Source organism: Grus americana, chromosome 1, assembly GCF_028858705.1.
Source record: "Grus americana isolate bGruAme1 chromosome 1, bGruAme1.mat, whole genome shotgun sequence".
Taxonomy (NCBI): Eukaryota; Metazoa; Chordata; class Aves; order Gruiformes; family Gruidae; genus Grus; species Grus americana.
The window spans coordinates 160,999,529-161,019,733 of record NC_072852.1 but is presented as its reverse complement, the minus strand read 5'-3'; the positions used below and the strand labels follow the sequence as shown (position 1 = coordinate 161,019,733).

Here is a 20,205-nt window from a genome sequence, read left to right as displayed (position 1 = left end):
CAGAGACTGTGTTGATGTACTTGTGATAATAACATGGTGTTGCTTTCCTTTGATATTTGAAGCCTCTGTCTGAGTGACAGAAAGCAGATCTCTTAGGAATCTCCTTAGCTTGAACATTTCGTGTGGTTAAACGAGCAATGAGGCAGAAGGGTGTAAGCTGTTTTCCTCCAAAGTATTGCACGTTAACTGCAGGCACAGGCAATTCTGTAAGGTACGCGCACGTATCTATGTGCGCGCGCACACACGCAGCATAGGCAGAAGGGGTGGGAAATCAGGCCAAAGTTGAATGTCCCAAGTTCAACGTAGGCAAGAGTAAAACCTTGCTCGTAGTTGGGAGGAAGCACTCTGAGGATGGGTGAGAGGCTTTTTGCCCAGCTCTTAACCTCATGCTGTTAACAGACAAAATCATGTCCAGCTTAGAAGCCCTGCTGGCCTTTCTTCCCCCTCCACCTCCCCTGGCGCCGCAGATACAAGCACAAATCCCTTCTTTCCCTGGTTTGCCACAAATGTATAAGCAGATCTCTGCTCTGTCTGCGCTGCTTTGCTGTTTAATGCTGGATTCAACATATGGGTCAGTCCCAGCAGCTTTGGATTTTGAAGTGACTGGAGGCTAAGTCACTGTTTCTCCAGTGCACTCCTCTGTTCGTGCTCCCCGGTGATTGCTCCAGTTATGTGTTGTTTGCTAACATAACCATCAGATTTTTACAATCCAGAGCCAGTTTCATCTTTCAGAGACCTGGGATGACTCACAGGTGGATTTTTCAAAGCATCTGCTGTGTTAGGGGGTGCTGCAAGTTGCAGGCAGGCTGCAAAGAACGACCAGAAAAGCTCCTGAGGATCATTCTGAAAAACTGTGTAGCTGTATTAAAAAGGGAGGTAGTTATTTTTTATCTTTCCTTGAAAATGTGACTTGACTACATCATTACAGGTGCCTCTGAAATCTGTTGTTAGAAGCAGCCATTATTGTAACACCCACTACACCAGTTCCCCTTATTCTTCTTTCCACTCTGGTTTGTGTCCTACCAAACGTAGCACTTTATTGTGACGCACCAAACACAGACCTTATACCTTCCCTTGCAAATCCCGTAAGTATACAGACAGTTTTCACTTTTTCTCCTATGCCTTTCTTTACATGTTTAGAAGACGGTTCAGACTCTCAGTGAATTCGGTCTTAAGGTCTTTTGAGGCTGCTTAGAGAAATATTGGATACAATTCCTAAACTTCCATGATACAGAGGTTACTGAGATGTTTGAGTCCGTCAGGTTGGTGGTAGATCTTGTGTGACCAGACAAGAAACTCTTGTGTATTGGGAACCTGACTGACAAAATACAACCCAAAACTTCTGCCTTTCAGGTACCTATAGATGACATAGCTGTTGAGACTTATGTTTTGCACTTAGATGTTTCCTTTCCTCAAAAACATTTTATGCATATGAATTTTACTCATTAGGAATGAACTCAGGACCATCTCTGTTTCAGTTTCACACATAAAATACAGGATTAATCCACGTCCAATCTGAAGTAATTGTAGGATGCTACAGACAAGCTTTTCCTTAGCCAGTCCTCGTCGGTTTTGCAAGACCAGTTGGCACCAAGCGGATTAGGTTAGCAGCAGCCACAGCCTGAAGGCTGCATCTAAGGGTGTCCTTTCAAGTTAGCAATCTGGTCATGAAAATTGCTGTATCCTATTGCCAAAATGTGCTTTCCTTCCCCCTGTAAAGTAGAAAGTAAAATACGTACAATCCCACATGGTGTCAGCTCTTGCTCAGATTAATAGTCATGTTGAGATTAATGCAGGCTGAACAGGGATTATCTGAAGCTTTTTCCTGTTACATTTGATTTTGCTTTAGATTTAGGATTTAGTATTTTGCCTGAACATCTCTCATTTTTTGTTTTGTTGGGGTGTTTTTCTGGGCCTAAAAGTTCTTGCATTACGATGATTTCTTTTCTTCAAAGAATTTTACTAGAATCATGGCTAAACTAAAATGTATCCAAATAAAAATAATAAATAACCACTTCGCATCTCAATGTGGTTTTATAGTTGTTAACTCCCATGTAGTCATAACACTCCATATGCTCATGTTTCAATCTGCCTATAAGGGTTCTGTTTTCATATTTGATGACTTTAGAATTGCCTACTCCTTCATTCTAGTAAAGTGTTTGCTTATGGCTAAACAAAATGAGGAAAAATGAGCAGGCAAAGAAAACAGACCAGAGAAGAAAGTGGTCTGAATAATAGAATGATTTTATTTTCTTCTCAAGCACTACTTAATCTTAAAAAAGAAAACCCGAGAAGGTGGTTATACAATTTTTGCCTTGCAACAGAGAGGAGTGGAGAAGTGGGAGGCAAGGGGTGGGGGCTGTCACAGAGATTGGGGTTTCCATCCCCAATTACACACTGGCTGCTACGCTTCTGAATTACACTGAAAGCACTGAATGGTGCCATTATATTCCTTTTCAAAAGTTGTGGGCTATGAAATTCAATCTGAGGTATTTTTAATGAGTGTTCTGAGCCTCAGTTGCAGCTCTTCCCAAGAAACAAGGAGCACAGTGTGCCGCTAAATAGCGCTGAGGCCGGGGGTTAAACTCATTCAGTTTTTTGCTCGCAGGGAGGGAAAGTAATATCAGCATTTATTTGACAGGTATATACCTGCTCCAGTAAAACAGCTTTCCATAAAGAAAATGTTCTGAAAAATGAGGTTCTATCAGCTTCACATCAAACTCCTGTCTAGTTTCTGAACACGAGTCTTGTGTGTTTTCTAAAGCCAGTGCCCACAGTGCACACGCCAGGCTTGTGCTGTGGGCATCCCAGCTGGGAAAATCTGTCCACTTACACCCCCTGGCTGTCAATTAAACATAGATAATTCAGAGGTAGTCTTTGTCAGAGAGGTGCCTGCTGGCATCCCTGGGTCTTCACTAAGGGTTTTGGTGCCATAGTTGTGATGGCTTTGGGGTGACTCCCTCCCTCCTCACACCTCGCAGTGAGACATAGCTTTTCAGGGAAGCTTTTTCAGCGTGCACCTTGATTTGCAAAAAGTATTTCGTTTCAGATCGTGAGGAAAGCACTGTTTTATGCATCTGCCCTGCAACTCACTCCAAGATCTGAAATTCATGTTGGGCTGGCTCTGGTTCTCGCAAGTCATCACCGTTCAGTGTCAAGGCTCTGAAGCTGGAATACATCGTGCTGGCAATGCTCTTCAGAAAGGAAAATAGTCTCTTCCAGCAGTGGGTGTCTGCCTTGCTAACGGGATAAAGAACAGCTGCAAAACACTTTAGTTTTGCTAGTAAATTAGGCGGAGATGACTCAGCGTTTGCAAGAGCTAATTTAGGGAGTAAGATGACATAGTAGTAGTAAGTTTTTTCATTGTTCTTTTAATGCCTCGTTTTTCTTGTCCACACTGTGTGTTTGAAATGATGTTCAAGGAAAGTAATTTTGGTTTAGTAACAGAGGCTCTGGCAAGAGTTTCCCACTGGAAGTCTCCAAGAACTGAATGGTTGCTGTGTGAAATTTTGTAGCCTTAAACAGTTACTTAAAAGACTCGCTCTGCCACTACTGATTTCCCACAAATGTTTTACATCTATCCGAAGGAAGTTAGCAGCAGTGGTTGGGCTACAAGCAACAAGGTTTGGGTTTTTTTCAGGAGGACTAATTAGCTTGTGCAGAGACTTCTTGTTGCAGTTTGCTGGGTTTTGGGGTTAGCGTTTTTAGGGAGTTACTGAGATCAGCATTCATCGTTTCATGTGAAGGCATGCATTCTCCCCATCAGGACAATTTCTTAAAGGATTGTTAGGCAGACAACAATGAAGTTTTTCAGCTGAATTCATTAGCAGAGGGGATCAGAGCATCCCTTTTTAGTTGATAAAGTCATTTTCAGGTGCATATGTGTCAAATGTTTTTTTTTTTTTTTAAATCAGTGCAGAAAAATTAAGCCAAAGTCAGTTGTACTTTCTAACTGAGAGTTAGATATCAGCTAGTTAAAATGCTGTAAATACAGCTAAAGGAGCCAGTAAACCAGGAAACTAATCATGAAGTGTTTTGTTAATGCTCTTCACCATGAATAACATTTTGTAATAAACAGATGTGTACATGGGTTTTGGTCCGTAGGATTTGTGGTGTTTAGCTGATGAGAAGTTCCAGATTTCCTTTGGCATTGATGACAGTGGGATGGATGTGCAAAATAAATTCTCCTGTGGGATTTTGTTCCTACAGCTACCCAAGGAGAAAATTCTCCAGGCTACAGGAATCTGCCTCTTTCTTCCCCTTTCTTGTCCTTTACAAAGGGCTCCACTAGCTTTGTGATGGTTGCTGCTGGCTCCTTTTCAAGTAGAAATTAGAGTAATTTAAAGGTGGGAAATAAAATCACTATTAATATCAGTTTGCATTTGTAAGAACTGCAAATAAATGATTGGATCATTACACCTGAAGATGACAGGTTGGTCTGTGGTATGAAAGGCTCAGTTCTGAAGGTGCCCAGCCCATCTCTTCTCCTTTTTCATTTCCTCACTTGCAGATTGAAATGCATATGTAATACAGTGTGGGTGGTATTTGCCCATTAAGTTAGAAAGCTATGATTTTATGAGCCAGGTGAAAAGAGACCAAGCAGAGCCTGCAATTCCAGTAGCTTTCCTGTAATTAAGGAGATGTACAGTTACCTGAGGATTTACTGTAGCTGAATTTTGTATTTGTCTGACTCTGTTGTAAGAAAAAGTTTAATGAAGCACTACTGAACATAGCCTCATCATAATACTTTACATTAGCTTTCATAAGTAATCTTTTTCTTTTTCCTGCCACACTATTTAACTATTAAAGAGGATTATTTAGTTATTTCTTTTCCTGATAAGTATTTAATTTTCATGTGAATTTTACCGTTGGCTATTTCTAGTAAAGTTGATTTTGGGCATTGGAAGAGAGTTTAAAGTCTAGTCAGAGCAATCCTTCTGCTTTTGCCTATTTTAGAAAATATTTTGACATAAGCCAGTTTGTGGTGATCAGAAATCCCAGAGCACGGTTACAATAACAAATATGTGTATGTTCAAATGTAGAAAATTGCAAGTTTCTTTTGGAGAAGGTGCTAGAAATGCAAGTGAGTGAGTTGGTTATTAAAAATACTTCTCTTTTTGTATTTTTTGCCTGGATAATTGTTTGCTGTGTTGATTTTTGGTTAGCAATCACATATCTAAAATAGCCATTTTTGAAGTCGTCTTGTTTGTCATAGCTGATAGGTGGGGGGGGGGAAAGTTTAACTTTGCTGCTGCATTTTTTTTAAGGGCAGGTATTTGGAGTAAAACACACCTCAAGTAAAGAGCACCGTATCTTACAATCACACTGTTTAAAAAAGACACCAGCACCAGCAAAATTGACTGAAGGGTAAAAATGTGCATCAGAGACTATGGAAGGCAAGCACTGATGTTAAAGGCAGTACAGCTTGTGTGGTGAGTGTAAAGTGGGAAAGCAGTCCACTAAAATCTTGAAAGAAAGGAGCACTAAATAGTCTTATTGTACACACACATCAGATGATCAATTGCCTGTTTTTAAGGCAGTATAAGGGACTTATTCTGTTACTGCTTTTGGCCTCGATCCTGCCTTTGATGGTATGTGCGCAGTCTGTGCAAAAGCATGTGGGATGCATGCCAGGAGTGGAGCCTTCAACTACATTCAAATGGAAAATATCTTAAAAGGAATGAGGTGCTGTCGGGTTATCATGAAAATTTGCCACTTCTACGCCCTCCCTCCAAACGGGGTGGGTACCCGGGGGCTGTAGGTACAGAGTGGGGATCTGCATACTTAGAAGTAGTGGTGGCAGTGTGTGGCTGCTCTCTTTAAAGGTGTCACTTCTCTTTGCTTTGACCTGGTATGTAGGGGTGACGAATCACGCTTCTTCCAACGCTTCCAAACTACCCAGCCTAAGCTGAACAGCAGAGTAAAAACTGGTAGGCCCAGGTGTAAGAGCTATCGTTACGGTCTAAAGCTATTTTTGTAGTCATCTAATCCTTCCTATAGGATTAACACCTACACTTTGAAAGGGAGGAGAGGAGAAAAAGGGCAAGAGGATCTCCAAGTGTCTTGGCAGTGTTTGATCCAGAGCAACAACACTCAGACCAGTAGTTACTGCTTTTAATCCTACTTTTCGAGCAATAGACTTTTGCTAAATACGAATTATGCATTTCATTTTACACCAGAAAGGAGAACTGTTTAAAATATGAAATTTGTCTTTGGATGCTGACAGCGTTGTTCTCCTGTGAGTAGTTTTCAAGCCTCCTTGGAAGCATAAATTTCTGGCATGGTTATTTGTTTAAGAACCATGTTGCTCAATTTCATCTTTAAGGTTATTTTTATACTATTTGCTTATCATGAGCACTTGTTGGTGTGGTGGGTTTTTTTCCTTTCAGAGCTGTATATACATACATAATTTTTAACAGCTTTGAATAACTGAGAAAATTCATGCTGTTAAGAATGTGGGGTTGTTATTTTCAGTATTGATTATGACTGTGTATGACTTCAGAAATTGTAATGAAAATACTGGGTGAAGTTTTCACTATCATTTCAATGCACTTGTTAAACTGGAGTATAAAAATAATTTGGGAATCAGACTGATCTGAAGTACAAGGGGTTTTCAGGGTGATTTCCTGCAAAAGAACAAATACAATTCTAAAGTTTGTACAATATAATATTTAAGTATTTATAAAATATTTAGCTTGACCAAATTGTCACATTTCATTTTTGAGCACTCAAAATTTGACAGGAACAAGGCATTAGTGGAGGAAACGTCTGCCTTTATATTGTGGCAGGTGTGAATGATGAAGGTGCCTTTTTCTTTTAGATGAACGTAAAGGACTTACTTTCTCTTCTTATCAGCTGTTACGAAGGCACAAGCAAGTGTAATTTAAAAAAAAAAACAACACAACCCACCAACTTTTTTTCTGATCCATTTGTAGCAGTTTTGAGGAAGAAAAGGAAAACAGAATAGTCTGTGCTGCCACGTGAAGCTGTCTTACTTTGACCAAAACACTGATGGAACTTATATTTTTCAGATGTTCCAAAGAAAGTGCTGATTTTATTTTGTTTTTTAACCTGGTATTACTGCTCGTTAATGTAAAAACAAACAAACAAAAGCCTTTCAATTAAAGATCTGTTCAATCTGAGCTCAGAGATTAGTTGGCTAGACAGATAAAAAATGGTAAAATTGCTATTTGATCCTACACGGACACTCTTTTTTTTGGTAGATGGTTTGTGAAATAATTGCTAAATTAGCTGGGAGGGTAGAGGAATATGTCCAAACTCACTTCTTTTAAAGTCCTGGATATCTTCCAGATATTGCTATGCACTTTCTTTCTTTAAAAAGATCTGCATTGCAGTCTGTGCCAAATAATGGTCTAAACAAGTATGTAGAGGGAGATTTTTTTAATGATTGGTGATCGCTAAAACATTAAAGAATTGTCGAAACTATTAAAATATTCACCACTGGAAGATCATAAGCAACATACTGTTTTGGATTTTGGTAGGAGTAAAGGGAGGGTGAATTGAGTAGGACTGAAATAATGAGCAGACAGCAAATGTTGAATGCACAGTGCGTAAAGCAGGCTACTTTGGGTACCTTCATAGCTTGCAGCTAAATGTGGTGATGCACATTATTCATAATTTAGAACTTAGCGGCCTGACGTTCCCTGAAAATGTAAAGTGACTTTTAAAATGTGATTTCACAGAGCTAAATGAAAGGCTGGTTCAAAATGCATTGAGCAATAAGGATGTGTAGCTGGAAACCAGTGAGCTTCTTTTCACTGCAATGAATTTATAATGTAATTTTAGTGTAACTAAATACCACCTCAAGAGAATAATAGTAATTCTCTGCTGTCGGTGCAGCTGGTATTCGCCTCATCTAAAATGAACCCTGTAACACAGGTGTCTGGGCTCCTTGTCGTCAGGAGTGAAATAGTACAGCTGTATTGCTAAGGAAAAGTTCCTTGCCAATGTGCTCAGATGGCTGTTTTTGGGTAGGAAGAATTGCCCTCTGGAGCTGCATCTTCACTGATCATACAAGAATCTGGCTATCAACAGGAGCAGGGGACTGCCACCCGCTGCAGCTGCTTCCCAGCTCCTGGGTGTTGCATGTGGCCTTCCCACAGCTGTATTCCACCAGTGTACCATACCTTCCTGTTTCCTTTCCTGCACTGCCTCACACTGTGGCATCTGTGGTAGCGAAGAGTCTGGAGGTGTAGTCTTGCCACCAGCCTTCGTCATGGGAGCTTCCATGTAAGTGTCCCACTTGCATGCCGTGTCCTCCTCTGATCTTCACCTTCAGGTCAGTTTTTTTCCCTCACTGTTATGAGCTCTCATTCGATGATGCTCAGGGAGAGCAGGAGATAGGTCTCCTGGCTCTCCTTTCCCATGTCCTCCACATTTGGCCACAGTGATGACCTTCCCTCATCCCTGTGTATGAGGCTTTCGTGGCGGTCATGTACTGGGCCTCTGCTTTCTCACTGTGGCAGGGAAAAGCCCTCCTATAGCGTATGCTGTAGTGCAGCCTTTCCCCACCCTACAGCCTTACACACGTGCGTAGCTATTTTGGGGGGCTCATGGGCCCCCATGGCTCAGACCCATGCCAGCGTGTAGCAGGGAAGGTATCCAAGCTGTGGCTCGTGGGACATGGGTGCAGCTGCGGGACTGTGGGGCAGGAGCTGATGAAGCTTACCTTGTGCTTGCTGTGTGAGGCATGGCAGCAGGGCCACGCTTGATGTTTGGAAAATGTCTTCCAAGTTCTGGAGAAATCTTCTGTTGTCCCATAGGCCTTGCAACCACATTCAAGGCAGATGTAACTGTTGGCTATGGATGATGTCATCGGTGTGGCGCACTCATTCCTGAATGCTTTCTCTGTCAGCTCATGTTTGCTGTGACCTGAGTGACTGCTGGTTTGCTTCCATACCCAGCAGACTGAGATTTTAATTTATTGTGTTTAAATTTTTTAGTAGGGATGTCATGGAACTGCACTGAATCAACATCTCTGGGAGACTGGAGAGTTCCTGCTTTTGTGGATGTTGTACTTCTCCTTCTGGTCCTGCAAGACTGGATTGTCATCAGGCTTTAAATCTCAGCAGATTTTATATGCACCGTGTTTCCCTTGAATAAACTGTCAGATTTTATTTTGAGGTAGACTGATCAAAGCTAAGATGGGTTTAAAATAATAATCTTATATACAAATACTTGAGTAAGAAGCATTTCATGTTACTGAGGCACACTCCAGAAAAAATATCAAGTGACATAAATGCTACAAGAATGCCGTTCCATCGTCTAAATGCATATAAGAAAAAAAACTTTATGAAAACACTCAGCAGGTTTTAATCAGCTGCTTTTACTCGTGGTCTGAGATCAGACAGGCTTGTTTTCCTCAGCTAACCTTGGGCGGCGTGATGGTGCAGGTGGGCTCTCTGTCTTCTTTTCCTGTTGGTCAAAAATCTCCACATTGCCAGAGGCACATTTATTTCCCATGAGGAATGATGAGTTTGGTCTTTGCCAGACAGGAGTCCATCAGGTACTTTAGTAAGACATATACATACGTATGCACAGGAACGTTTCCATGTTTCTGGTTGTGCACTTGGATGAAAGCAAATATCCTCTGCCTCTTGCTGTGTGGGTGGCTGTTAAACACATCCTTCTGCTCTCTAGCCGCCGCAGCCAAACCGAGGAGGCCTGAGACTAGTTTGGGAGCAGGACCATTTGCCTGAAGTTGCTAAATCATTCGTAGGTGTATTTTCAGAGCAGTAAACTACTATCATTATTACGCTCGATCTAATGTCTTGTTAATATTATTCTGTTGCCTCAAATGAAATGCACTTACTGGGAAGCTCTTTCATTAAGAGACAATGTATGTTTGGATGCGCCTACGTACAGCGATAGATGGAGTAGAAAATGTGGGAAGCTTTTTGTTAGAAAAACCATGACCGGTGTGGGCTGGGCAGTGATCATTGGGAATGCTTTTGGTTTAATGAAGCTGGAGAATGTGAAGTGAGTGTATTCAAATATATTTGCGCTTGAGAGTTATTTTGGATGGCATTACATCAGATCAAAAGTGCTCTGTCTAGAAAAATAGATGTCTTTTTTTCCTTGCCCTTGCTGTATCCTCTTATTTGGCATTTTGGTATAAATTATTTTAGTTACTGCAAAGTTGGTTATGAAGAATGCTTGAAAAACCTAGGAATCATATTCTATCTGTAATTGTTCTTGATGGGTTTTCTGACAGTATTCCTGAGGCTAATGTTTGCTACAGCTAACATTAACAAACAGTTAATAAAATAACCTAAGTGAACATTGCTTCCTGGTGGCATAGGCACTAGGACTGTGTTGGGCAAAAACCTGCTCAGTAAGTTCCTGGGGAGGTGAGCTTGGCTTTTCCCTTCCAACTTTCAAAACCAGCCAGTATTGAAGAGTTCGGTCATTGTGTCCTGCATCACCGGGGTGGCAGCGCTGCTGTGGTGGCACATCTGTCCTGTGCCTTCCCTAGAAATACATCATCCTTTTAATTTCTGTGATGTAAGCCTCGCTACTGGGTATTTACTTTTCATAATTCATGTTAGACAATGTTAGATAAATTGCCTTTGGAAAGATGCTTTGTACTTAGGGTTGTGACTGGAAACAGGTATTGCCCTAGGTGGAAAAGAGCTGGGGATTTGTTTTTTAGTATCCCAGTCAGAGAACTAACTGCATAGTGAAAGCTGGAGAGGGACTGTTTACAAGGGCATGGAGTGACAGGACAAGGGGGAATGGCCTTAAGCTGAAACAGGGTTGATTTAGGTTGGATATTAGGAAGAAATTCTGTACTGTGAGGGTGGTGAGGCACTGGAATAGGTTGCCCAGAGAAGCTGTGGATGCCCCCTCCCTGGCAGTGTTCAAGGCCAGGTTGGATGGGGCTTTGGGCAACGTGGTCTGGTGGAGGGTGTCCCTGCCTGTGTCAGGGGGCTTGGAACTGGATGATCTTTGAGGTCCCTTCCAACCCAAACCATTCTATGATTCTGTGATATCTGGGAGGAGGCGGGCTTGAGCAGCTGCCCACCAGCAAGTAGCCTGTTGGTAGGGGCACTGCCTGGAGATGCCAGGACCTGGGTTCAGGCCCAGGTTTGAGCCAGGTTGGCTGGACTGCCTGCGTCTAATGGTTTTATTTTCTTCGCTTGGTTACCACTGTTTTATTGTGCTCTGGTAATTATTTACTGGGCAGACAGGGAAAGGGCCAGTCTGTAGGTTGAGTTGCAAGGACATTTGTCCGGGGTGCGATGGGTGTCTTGTAACGTTGGAGTTTGTGCAGTTTAATGGGTTATTATTTGTTCTGAAATGAGTGTTTCAGGGCCTCTTGAGTTAAAATAGGTGCATTTGTCCAAGGAACAAAAACATTTGATTTCAGTGATTGGCCTTTTTATACAGAAACTGTTTTTTGCTGAAGACTTGCTGGTGAGCTGTAATTTACAGTATTTGCTGCAGGTGTGGATTTAACTGACGTGCTGATGAGAAGAATCCTTACAGTCGGCAAAGCAGCGGCTCTGGGAGCTAATATTGGGCTAGAACATCTGGTCTTTATAGACCAGACTTTCAGTGTGTGGAAGGAAATGGTTGCTCTTGACTCCTCCGAATTACTCGACAGCTATTGGGGTGGCACAGACGGGCTGCAACCACCCTCGGTGCCTCACAGCAGGAGGCTCAGGATAAGCCCCTATGTAGTCAGAACCCAGGACTTGAGCCTGTTGCATATCAAGCAGTGTCCAGGAAATCCTTAAACCCTTGCATTTTGTATGGCAAGTCTGTCGGCGAGCGTTCTGGTTTCAGTATTTTGTACACAGATGTGGGTAGCACCACCTGACACGGCTTGAAGGGCCATGGGATGAAATAGCTATCTTGCAAAATTCACAGTAGAAATTAGCCTTGGCAGACATAAGAAAACTATATCTCAAGTCCCCCACTTTTACCTTTTCTATTTCATGGTATTTTTCCCTCAAAAATAAAAATGCACTAAAGATGGATTCTGAGCTGCCATCCAGGGATGGATGTGTATTTTCTGTAGCTGTAAAACTAATGTAATTATTGTCAACTGCCCCATGGGTACGGTTGGAATATCCACTGATTTTGTAAACTGTTTTGACAGTGTTGTTTGCTGGACAGTTTCTTAGCACAGTAATTTTTCTGCCACTAATTAAAAGCATCTTTGTAACCCTAGGCTTTCTTTTCTTCTTACAGCAAAGAGCTCCGGGGAAAGTTCTGCATGATGCTGTTTGCAACCACTTGAACCTTGTTGAAGGCGACTATTTCGGCCTTGAGTTTCCAGATCATAAAAAGATGATGGTATGTAAAAGGATTAATTTTCAGCTGATTTTCATCTACATACACACTATTAGTCTCTCCTCCTGCTCCTTACTTATAAGGTATGTTTGATCCTCAATCTCCAAAAGAAAAAAAAGGACTCTTTTTAAAAGATGTTCTTGCCTGCTGGAGTTGAAGAAATGTTTTTAAAACCTGATTACTCCTGTCAGATTTCATCTGCGTTGAAAGTAGCAGCCAGTTCAGACACAAGTTGGAAAAGCATTTTATCTTTATCAGTTGCAGTAGAGAAGCCAAAGGCTGGACTCTTGCAGAGTCTCAACTTTGATTTTACAGTCCTGCTTCATTTGGAGTGCAGGAATAGTAAAATCTTTCTCTGCAGACAGAGAAGATTCAATGATTGTGACCGTTCCATGAAAAACATCATGGGGCAAGAAAATGGATAGATAAAATATAATGAGGTTAATCAAAAAGAAATCAAGAACAAAAAAATGAATAAATTGATGAAGGTCCTGCCTGGGGAGCTATGTGGCACAGGCAGGTGTCCTGGTCCTGACACTTTGGACTCTGAGAATAGCTGCCAGCAACATTGAGGCACTGCAGTAATACTTCTAGGGTAGAAACAGTATCATGTAGCAGAGAAAGCCAAAGGCTAATGACTTCTCAGTCTCTAATGACTTTCTTTCTGAAGTTTGTTTTACTTTAAACTTATTGTGTGACCGACTGGCATGTGTGCTAGTTATCTGGATTGTTTGACCAGTACATTCTGGTGTATACTGGATTTCCTGCCTGTTCAGTGAATTCTGCACTAGTAACCTGGCTGACCTAAAGGAGATGACTTTGGGCAATTAGGAAAAAAAAAAAAAATCTATTTTCTGTCCGTCTGTATCAAATTTCTTTGAGGAGCAATATTTCTTAACAAAAGAGGATTTATCTGCTCCTGCAGTAATCTGTTGTCATGCCTTAGTGCAGGCTTACATAGACACTAAAACTGAACACTAGTGGTCATCATGTTTTAGACTAACTGTAATTAAAGAGGAAATTTAAAAAAAAAAGGACATTTATCTTTAAAAGTGTTCTGCTTCACAGATTGCTCCTGGATTTTCATGGAACATAGTTTACTAGAGAGTTTTGTATTCTGCCAGATATCCTTGGCTAATGCTTTAGGTAACTTGAGAGCTTAACATAACTCTTCAAAACAGTGCAACTGTACAGTACTATTACAACAAAGGGTCCATGTAGCCATGTTAATAATGACATACTGACATTCCTAATGTATGTATGTATGGAAAGCTGAAGCAAATCCTGACATCTTGTGTATATACAGTTGCTTTTTAGTTTTCTAGAAAATAGAGAAGGTCATTTGATCGACCTTCTCTACTTCACAGGTCATTAAGTTTCAAATAGATGACGCTCTGTGTTTTGCTCAGAGACCTGAAGTAAACTAACAGTTTTCAGTCTTGTGAAAACAAAATGGTTTATTTGCTTGAGGCAGAACACAGAAGAGATTGAGGTGCTGCCAGTGCCAGAGGCCCTCGCAGTGGCAGGAATTGACTGGCTGGAAATATGTCCAGACGATCACAGTGGGGGAGCCAGGCCTCTGATGAAGAGGAAGGTGGAGAAAACCTCTAAGGCTATCACCAGTTTGACCTGAAGGAAAATGCCTCTATGCATCGAGCATGGTAACTCACGTGGCCCATACTCTTGCAAAAGGAAATATTAGCCAAGTATCTGAGCGCGCCAGTCCGTGTTCCTGTTGGTTGTTCCAATCTTTGCTTCTGAAAAAGGGGAGAAATCCCCAAATCTTGCCCACATCTAGTCAGCTGTGCCCCAAGAATAGTGAGATTCAGTGGCAGCAACACCTTCGACCACCTAAAAGCAATTCATAGAATCTCCGAAGCAGGAGATTTGATTATGAATCATTGTTTCAATGTGGAGCAGCACTCTGAGAGTAATATGTACACTTAAATTATAGTAACCCGTTTATATGATGCAGTTGAGGTGAATGTTCCTGTGGGATTCAAAACTTTCTGAGCTTCATAATGGCCATAATGTAGAACTCAAACATTGTGCAAATAAAAAAGTTGCAGTTAATGATGTGTCTGAGAAATAAACCACACGTGCATACTTTACATTCATATCATCTGAAGAGTATGAGTTGCTTTTCCTATGTAGAGTGCAATGTAAAAGGAAAAATAAATATTTAGAGCATATTTGTTTGGATGTAATCATATGTATGTGAAGTCATATATTCACAGTTCAGCTGTGTTTGTTTCAATGTGCAAGGCTCCAGACCTCCTATCTGACATATTGACAGTTGTATGTCAAGATGCCTGGCAGCTGTATACATTCAAGTGTGCTGTGCTTGTAGCAGAGAAGATCTGCATGGGAGATGAACGTGGAGGGTCTGAGGGCTGCACTTCCTGCTGGGACAAGGAGAAACTAGGCATTGTTGCCAAGCCTGGGGTTTCACAGAGTTTCATCACACTTAATGTCTGCCCCAGTTCTCCAGCTGCTGAAATCTGGTCACTATCGTGGAATGCCAAACTTTGTTTAAAAAATAAATAATCTAGCCTTTGTAGTTCAAGAGAAAATTGAAAACATGAATCTTAATTGAATCCTCACATTATTTTTCATTTCCAGTTTATAAACCAGTCTCAGATTGGCTGTGTTTAGATACAGCGTGGGAGTTGCATGATGCATAAGTTTTGATTGCTTGGGTTTGGTGATAGTGGTGAGGTCTTTATTTTGCCCCACCTTTCTCCCTACACATGTTCAAGGCACGCATTTGTAGCACCCAGCAGTCTGGTCAAGGATGTTGTAACTTGCTTGTAGGAGGATTGGGAAAGTGGAAAAAGGAATGACGCACTTGCGTGCTCATGCTGTATCATAAACTCCCTCTGGAGGGAGAGAGAAGATTTATTTATTTTTTTGTGTCAAGTAAAATACATTACTCCCATGTTCTTGTAAACTGGCCGTTTTATATTCAAGATTATTTTTTTTCCCCACTAAACTTGACAAAGTCCCTGACCTTCATTGCAGATTATGTACATGCCAACTTTCTAAAACAAAACGCTTTTAAGTTACTGAAATGCCGAAAAGTGTCAGAACCAGTTTAACGTGTGATAAACACTGTGCTCTTATTCTTGGATAACCAAGTTTCTTTAGCCCTTCCAGGAAAAAAAAAAAAAGGAAAAAAGAAAAAAACTTTCATAGGGTGAGAAACATAAAAAGAATTCCATTGAGAAACATTAGTGGGTGTGAAAGGGCAGGAATGTGAGGTCTTTGCTAATTGGAAGCACTCATATTGATAATGATGAAAAAAGCAAACAGGATGGGAGCAGTTATAGCAGTATTACAGGCCTGTTCCTGTCTGGCTTCTCAGGTGATTTTCTAAAATGGATATTTTGAGTATGTTTCAGTCTCTGCATAATCTAAAATTATTAAAGGTCGAAGATGTATTCATTTCAATACATAGTCTTTTTCTAGAGGAAGGCTGGGTTAATTTGGTTTTTAATGGCTTTAACCTTTGTGACAGTAGTAGGATGTTCCTTCACAAATTCCAGATGTCTCCATGGGAGGCTCCGTGCAATTTAGTGAGATAACAAAATGCAGATCTTGGGCATAGTTAGTTGCCAGCTGAGGACCACGAGCTGTTGCAGGAGGCCCCGCAAGTCGTTTGGCTTTTACCTTCTGCGTGATCGTGTCTCAGCTTCCTGTAATATTTTGCCCAGGCCCTTCTGACTGAGACTGCAGAAGGGGCGTTTGGGCTCTGAAAACTCTATTTCCACCCACTGCTTCTCTTTTGAAAGCTGAAGGAAAGACACATACCCTGTCCTGAAAAATGGCTTGTTAAAAACCAGATGAAAGTAAACTATATGCAGAAGTTACACTACCCCCAGTTAAAAAAGTCTAGGCCTGATCTTCCTAGGTTTGTAGAAAAGAGAAAATCTTACATGGCTATAAAGTAAGGTTCTTTCCACCTGTGCTTTGCGCAGTGCCGGTTCTTGTTTCTCTGTTTGCCTGGTGTTCCCAGTTCAAAGGCAAGCACCAGCCCCTTTCACTTGCCTTTCTCAAGATTAATTTAGGTGAGGACCACAATGACAGTATAGGACTGTCTTTTTCTGAACTCCTTGTTTCAGTTGTTCTTTCCATAAAACAAATGGTTCCTGACCAAGCGTGCCATGATTGTTGCTATCTGAGACAAGTGAGGGGGAGATCTCCTCGCTCTTTCCCAGCTCTCCGAATCTGTACTGCTTCAAAAGCTGTGCCATGGGGACAGCCCATTAGCAGTGCTGTTTCCTGAGCATCTTCCAGAGTTCGGGGGAGAAAATCCACCACATATAGTTAGGGACAGCATGATAACCACGCTGGAAAAAAATAAGTAAAGGAAGATCTAACCAGTGCAATGAAAAATGCTCCTTTGCGAGCTGTAGTTTGTTCAGAGATGATAACACCTCCTTCTTTTGTTTTCAGGTGTGGCTTGATCTTTTGAAGCCTGTTATGAAACAGATTAGAAGTAAGTACTTCCTTGCTGACATTTATTTTGTTGATCTGAGAGTACTGGAATAAATGAGGGCTCTGTCAATTGGGATCTTTGTCTTCTCAACTTTCTTCACTGAATTTTGTGTGGATTATCTTTTATTTCTGTCCTGTCCTTAAAAGATGAACCGTGCGTGCTGTGAAATTACGTCATGTGAACATACAAAGGGGCTGACCCAGTAGGAGACAGAGGTTTAGTCAGTCACTAGAAGAGGCAGTGGTTACAGGAAGAAACAGTTTTGTAGAGAAAAAAAGCATGCAGTTAAAGGACGATTAAAGGAAGCAGACATTGCTAGGTAACAGTAATCAGGATAAAAGAAAAAGAAGAGGAGGACATTATTGCTGGGAAGGAGCTAGCAAATATGTTAGAGCTCTCTGGGACATCGCTGCAGAACTTGGAACTGTCTGAGACCAAGAGGAGGAAACAGTTGGGTTAGGGGCATCAGGGAAAGTTATGGTGGGTGGTGGGAACCAAAAGGAATTTGTAAATAGCCATCAGCTCTGGGAAGAGTAGAAGTGAACAGAAAAGGTTTTGGTGATTTTGATTCTCTGACAAATATCAGCAAAGTTGTTCATTTACTGAGCTTTGCCATTGAGATTAAATTTTCCTAGGTGCCTCTCTGGTCATATTAGTCTGAGTGTATGCTCTGGCACCTCTCTCTCTCTCATGAGAGAGAGACATGCATTGCTCCTTTTGTACTTGTAAGAGTCAGAACAAATGTGCTGCTGTTAAAACAGAAATAGTAATTTGCTAGTGGACTTGAAAAATAGAGTGTATTTTAGCTCCCTCCTGTTCTGAAGCAAGGAAAATAGACATGCATAATATATTTTATTGGATCAACTGATGTAATTACTAAGAACAGACTCGGTTTTGGCAGAGTATCCCACCACCTAGTTACTGTTCTCTTTTATTGTGTGTAAATTTTATTGCGCAATTTCTAAATAACCTGAATACTAACAAAGGATAGGAGGTTAGCATGTATGTATGCACTGCAGGTTTCATGAATCACCCCTTGAACATCATTCTGCGTAATAAAATTTGGCCAGCATGTTACTGATGTTTGCTAACTTCCTTTGACATTTCCCTTAGGACCGAAGCACGTTGTTGTAAAATTTGTGGTAAAATTCTTCCCACCTGACCATGCTCAGCTGCAGGAGGAACTGACAAGGTTAGTAGCTTTTTTTTTTTTCAGTTAAATCTCTTTTGGACAGAGGGGACAATATGGGATTTGAGATGACTGGGTGAGGATGGATGGGTGCCTCTTAGTATTAGTTTCATGTTATTTGCCCCAACCTTGAATGCAATGGAAAAATACGCACCTAAGATTCTGTTGCAGTCTGTGCTGAGAGGTTCTGCAGAGTGCAGGAGTCCTTTGCCTCCCTGGATTTGAGGCCCTGGGAGAGCTTTGCTTACCCCAAGAGAAGGCAGTTCAGCAACAGAGTTCTCCAAGCCCCTTTGGCAGGGGTGTTGGAAGGGACCTAAGGCAAGTGCTGGTGCCCTGGGGTACTCCTCTGCTGAGGGACACGTGCGATTCTGCACCCATGTTTGGGAGAGAGTTGTTTTGTATGAATTACCAAGTTGCAGCAGCGTTGGATCCTATTCCTATAGCCAACGCAAGTGCCAACGGTTTGCACAGGTAGAACTGTGACTTCAGAGATGGAGGAATGAAAAGGAGAGGGAATAAAATGAAAAGTAAGAGGAAAGTAGAGAAAGATACAAACGTATGCAGAAAGAATGCCTTAAAGATGTGTTTATTTTCAGTGCATTTCAAAAACTTCAATTAAGCTTTGAATTTCACACTGCATTGGCATAAAGAGTCATATTTCTCTATAAGTAAATACGTATGTGAGGGACCTATTAAGTTTCTTCCTCATTAGCAGGTCCTTCCTTTTTGGTCAGAAACATTGTTTTGTTGCACTATTTCTTCACTGAAGCTCTTCAAGTCTTTTTTCTTATCTACAATATTACTATTTTTTAATTACATTTTTCCATTCTGATTCAGTATTTTCATTATTCGTGTTTACTTTCAATCTTCTCATAAGATGAAGTCCTCTTTTACAAAGAGCTCTTGTGTCCTTATGACCTGCTTCATTAAAGAACAAGTCCACCTTTGTGGTGTTCTGTGTTTATCTCTGTCTTGTTTTATTTTACTAATAGAGCAATGGAATGGAAAGAAAGAAATGATTGATATCTCTTGCTAGCCTGGCCAGAGAAAAGTAGAAAAGTGGGTTAGGAAGAAGGAATATTTACTTGAAAGACTGAGTAAAAACAATAAAGGGGATGAATGAAAACTCACAGTGTGATGGTACTAATGAAACATTTCTGTTTCCAAGTAGATATTCTGCATATCAGTTGCTTACTATGTGAACTGTAAATTGGTTTTTGGTGATCTCTTTCTGCACCTGGAGACATGTCTCTGAATCCTAATGACTTTTTTGGTTAGATTTTAAAATGGGTATGCTAGGGAACTTGAATATATGTACGCAGCAGTGTGTAGGATGTAGGATGTGAAAGCATATCCACAGGGAATAGCTTCATCACTTGGAGAAGCAGAGAATACAATATTTTTGTGCTGTATTCTTCTACTAGGGTGAATTTTGTATGGGTAGGCAGATGTCTCCAGGTTTCAAAAGCATGTTATTTAGATATGCTACATTATTTCATGTACTGCTTATGTTTCTGTACTCAGCTTGTCCTTTTCATTTAATTTACCTACATCTCCTCATTCAGAAACTCACTGTTCAAATGAGAACTTGTCACTGAACCTATTAAAATCTAGTCTTGCTATAAACTGCTGAGATCTCCTAGTATAAGTTCTCCAGAGGATGTGCAGTCTTTGGAAGGCTTGTTAAGGTGTCTAACTAGTTCAGGTTTCATATAGGAGAAATGCTTACTGCTAGGTCACTTTTTTCTAGGGAAAAATTTGATGCTGAGTGGAACTAAGCAATTTCAAGTCCTGTTGAAGCTAGGAGAAATTTAAACGTTGGAAAAATGTTGTGCACCTGTGATGTCTCTGCATTTACACTCTCTATGTAGAGTTGGCATACGTGGCTGAGATGGTTTGGAAGCAAATATGTTAAAAATGGCTGGTGCACAGGCAGTGTAGGTAATGGGGCCACAAAAGTATCAGAGCTAGCTAGAGTTGTTCGATCAAGATCTTGCTCCTCATTTCCAGGTGAGTGCTAAGGTGGAAGTTTAGAGTTCTCCTTGTGTTCTGCGAGAACTAACTGATAACTCGAAATCACCTGTTTATCTGGCATTTCTTCATAGTTACAAGCAGCTCCATTATCTAGTGCTGCTTGCTGTGCAGTTGCGGAGCACTTAATAGCTGTCACATTTGCTTCCACTGTCATATCGCTTCCAGA

The 20,205-nt window shown here is 41.1% G+C and overlaps 1 protein-coding gene across 4 annotated transcripts in view; it reads left to right on the top strand.

Annotated features, from left to right (window-relative positions):
* The window catches only part of FARP1 (FERM, ARH/RhoGEF and pleckstrin domain protein 1), a 220,142-nt gene that overhangs the window by 135,254 nt on the left and 64,683 nt on the right, over positions 1-20,205 (top strand). For all 4 annotated transcript variants that reach the window (XM_054822026.1, XM_054822035.1, XM_054822016.1 and 1 more), the window contains exons 3-5: positions 12,217-12,321; positions 16,774-16,816; positions 17,930-18,008. In XM_054822026.1, the coding sequence (XP_054678001.1) occupies positions 12,217-12,321; positions 16,774-16,816; positions 17,930-18,008 (227 nt within the window). The remainder of the gene's footprint in view (positions 1-12,216; positions 12,322-16,773; positions 16,817-17,929; positions 18,009-20,205) is intronic.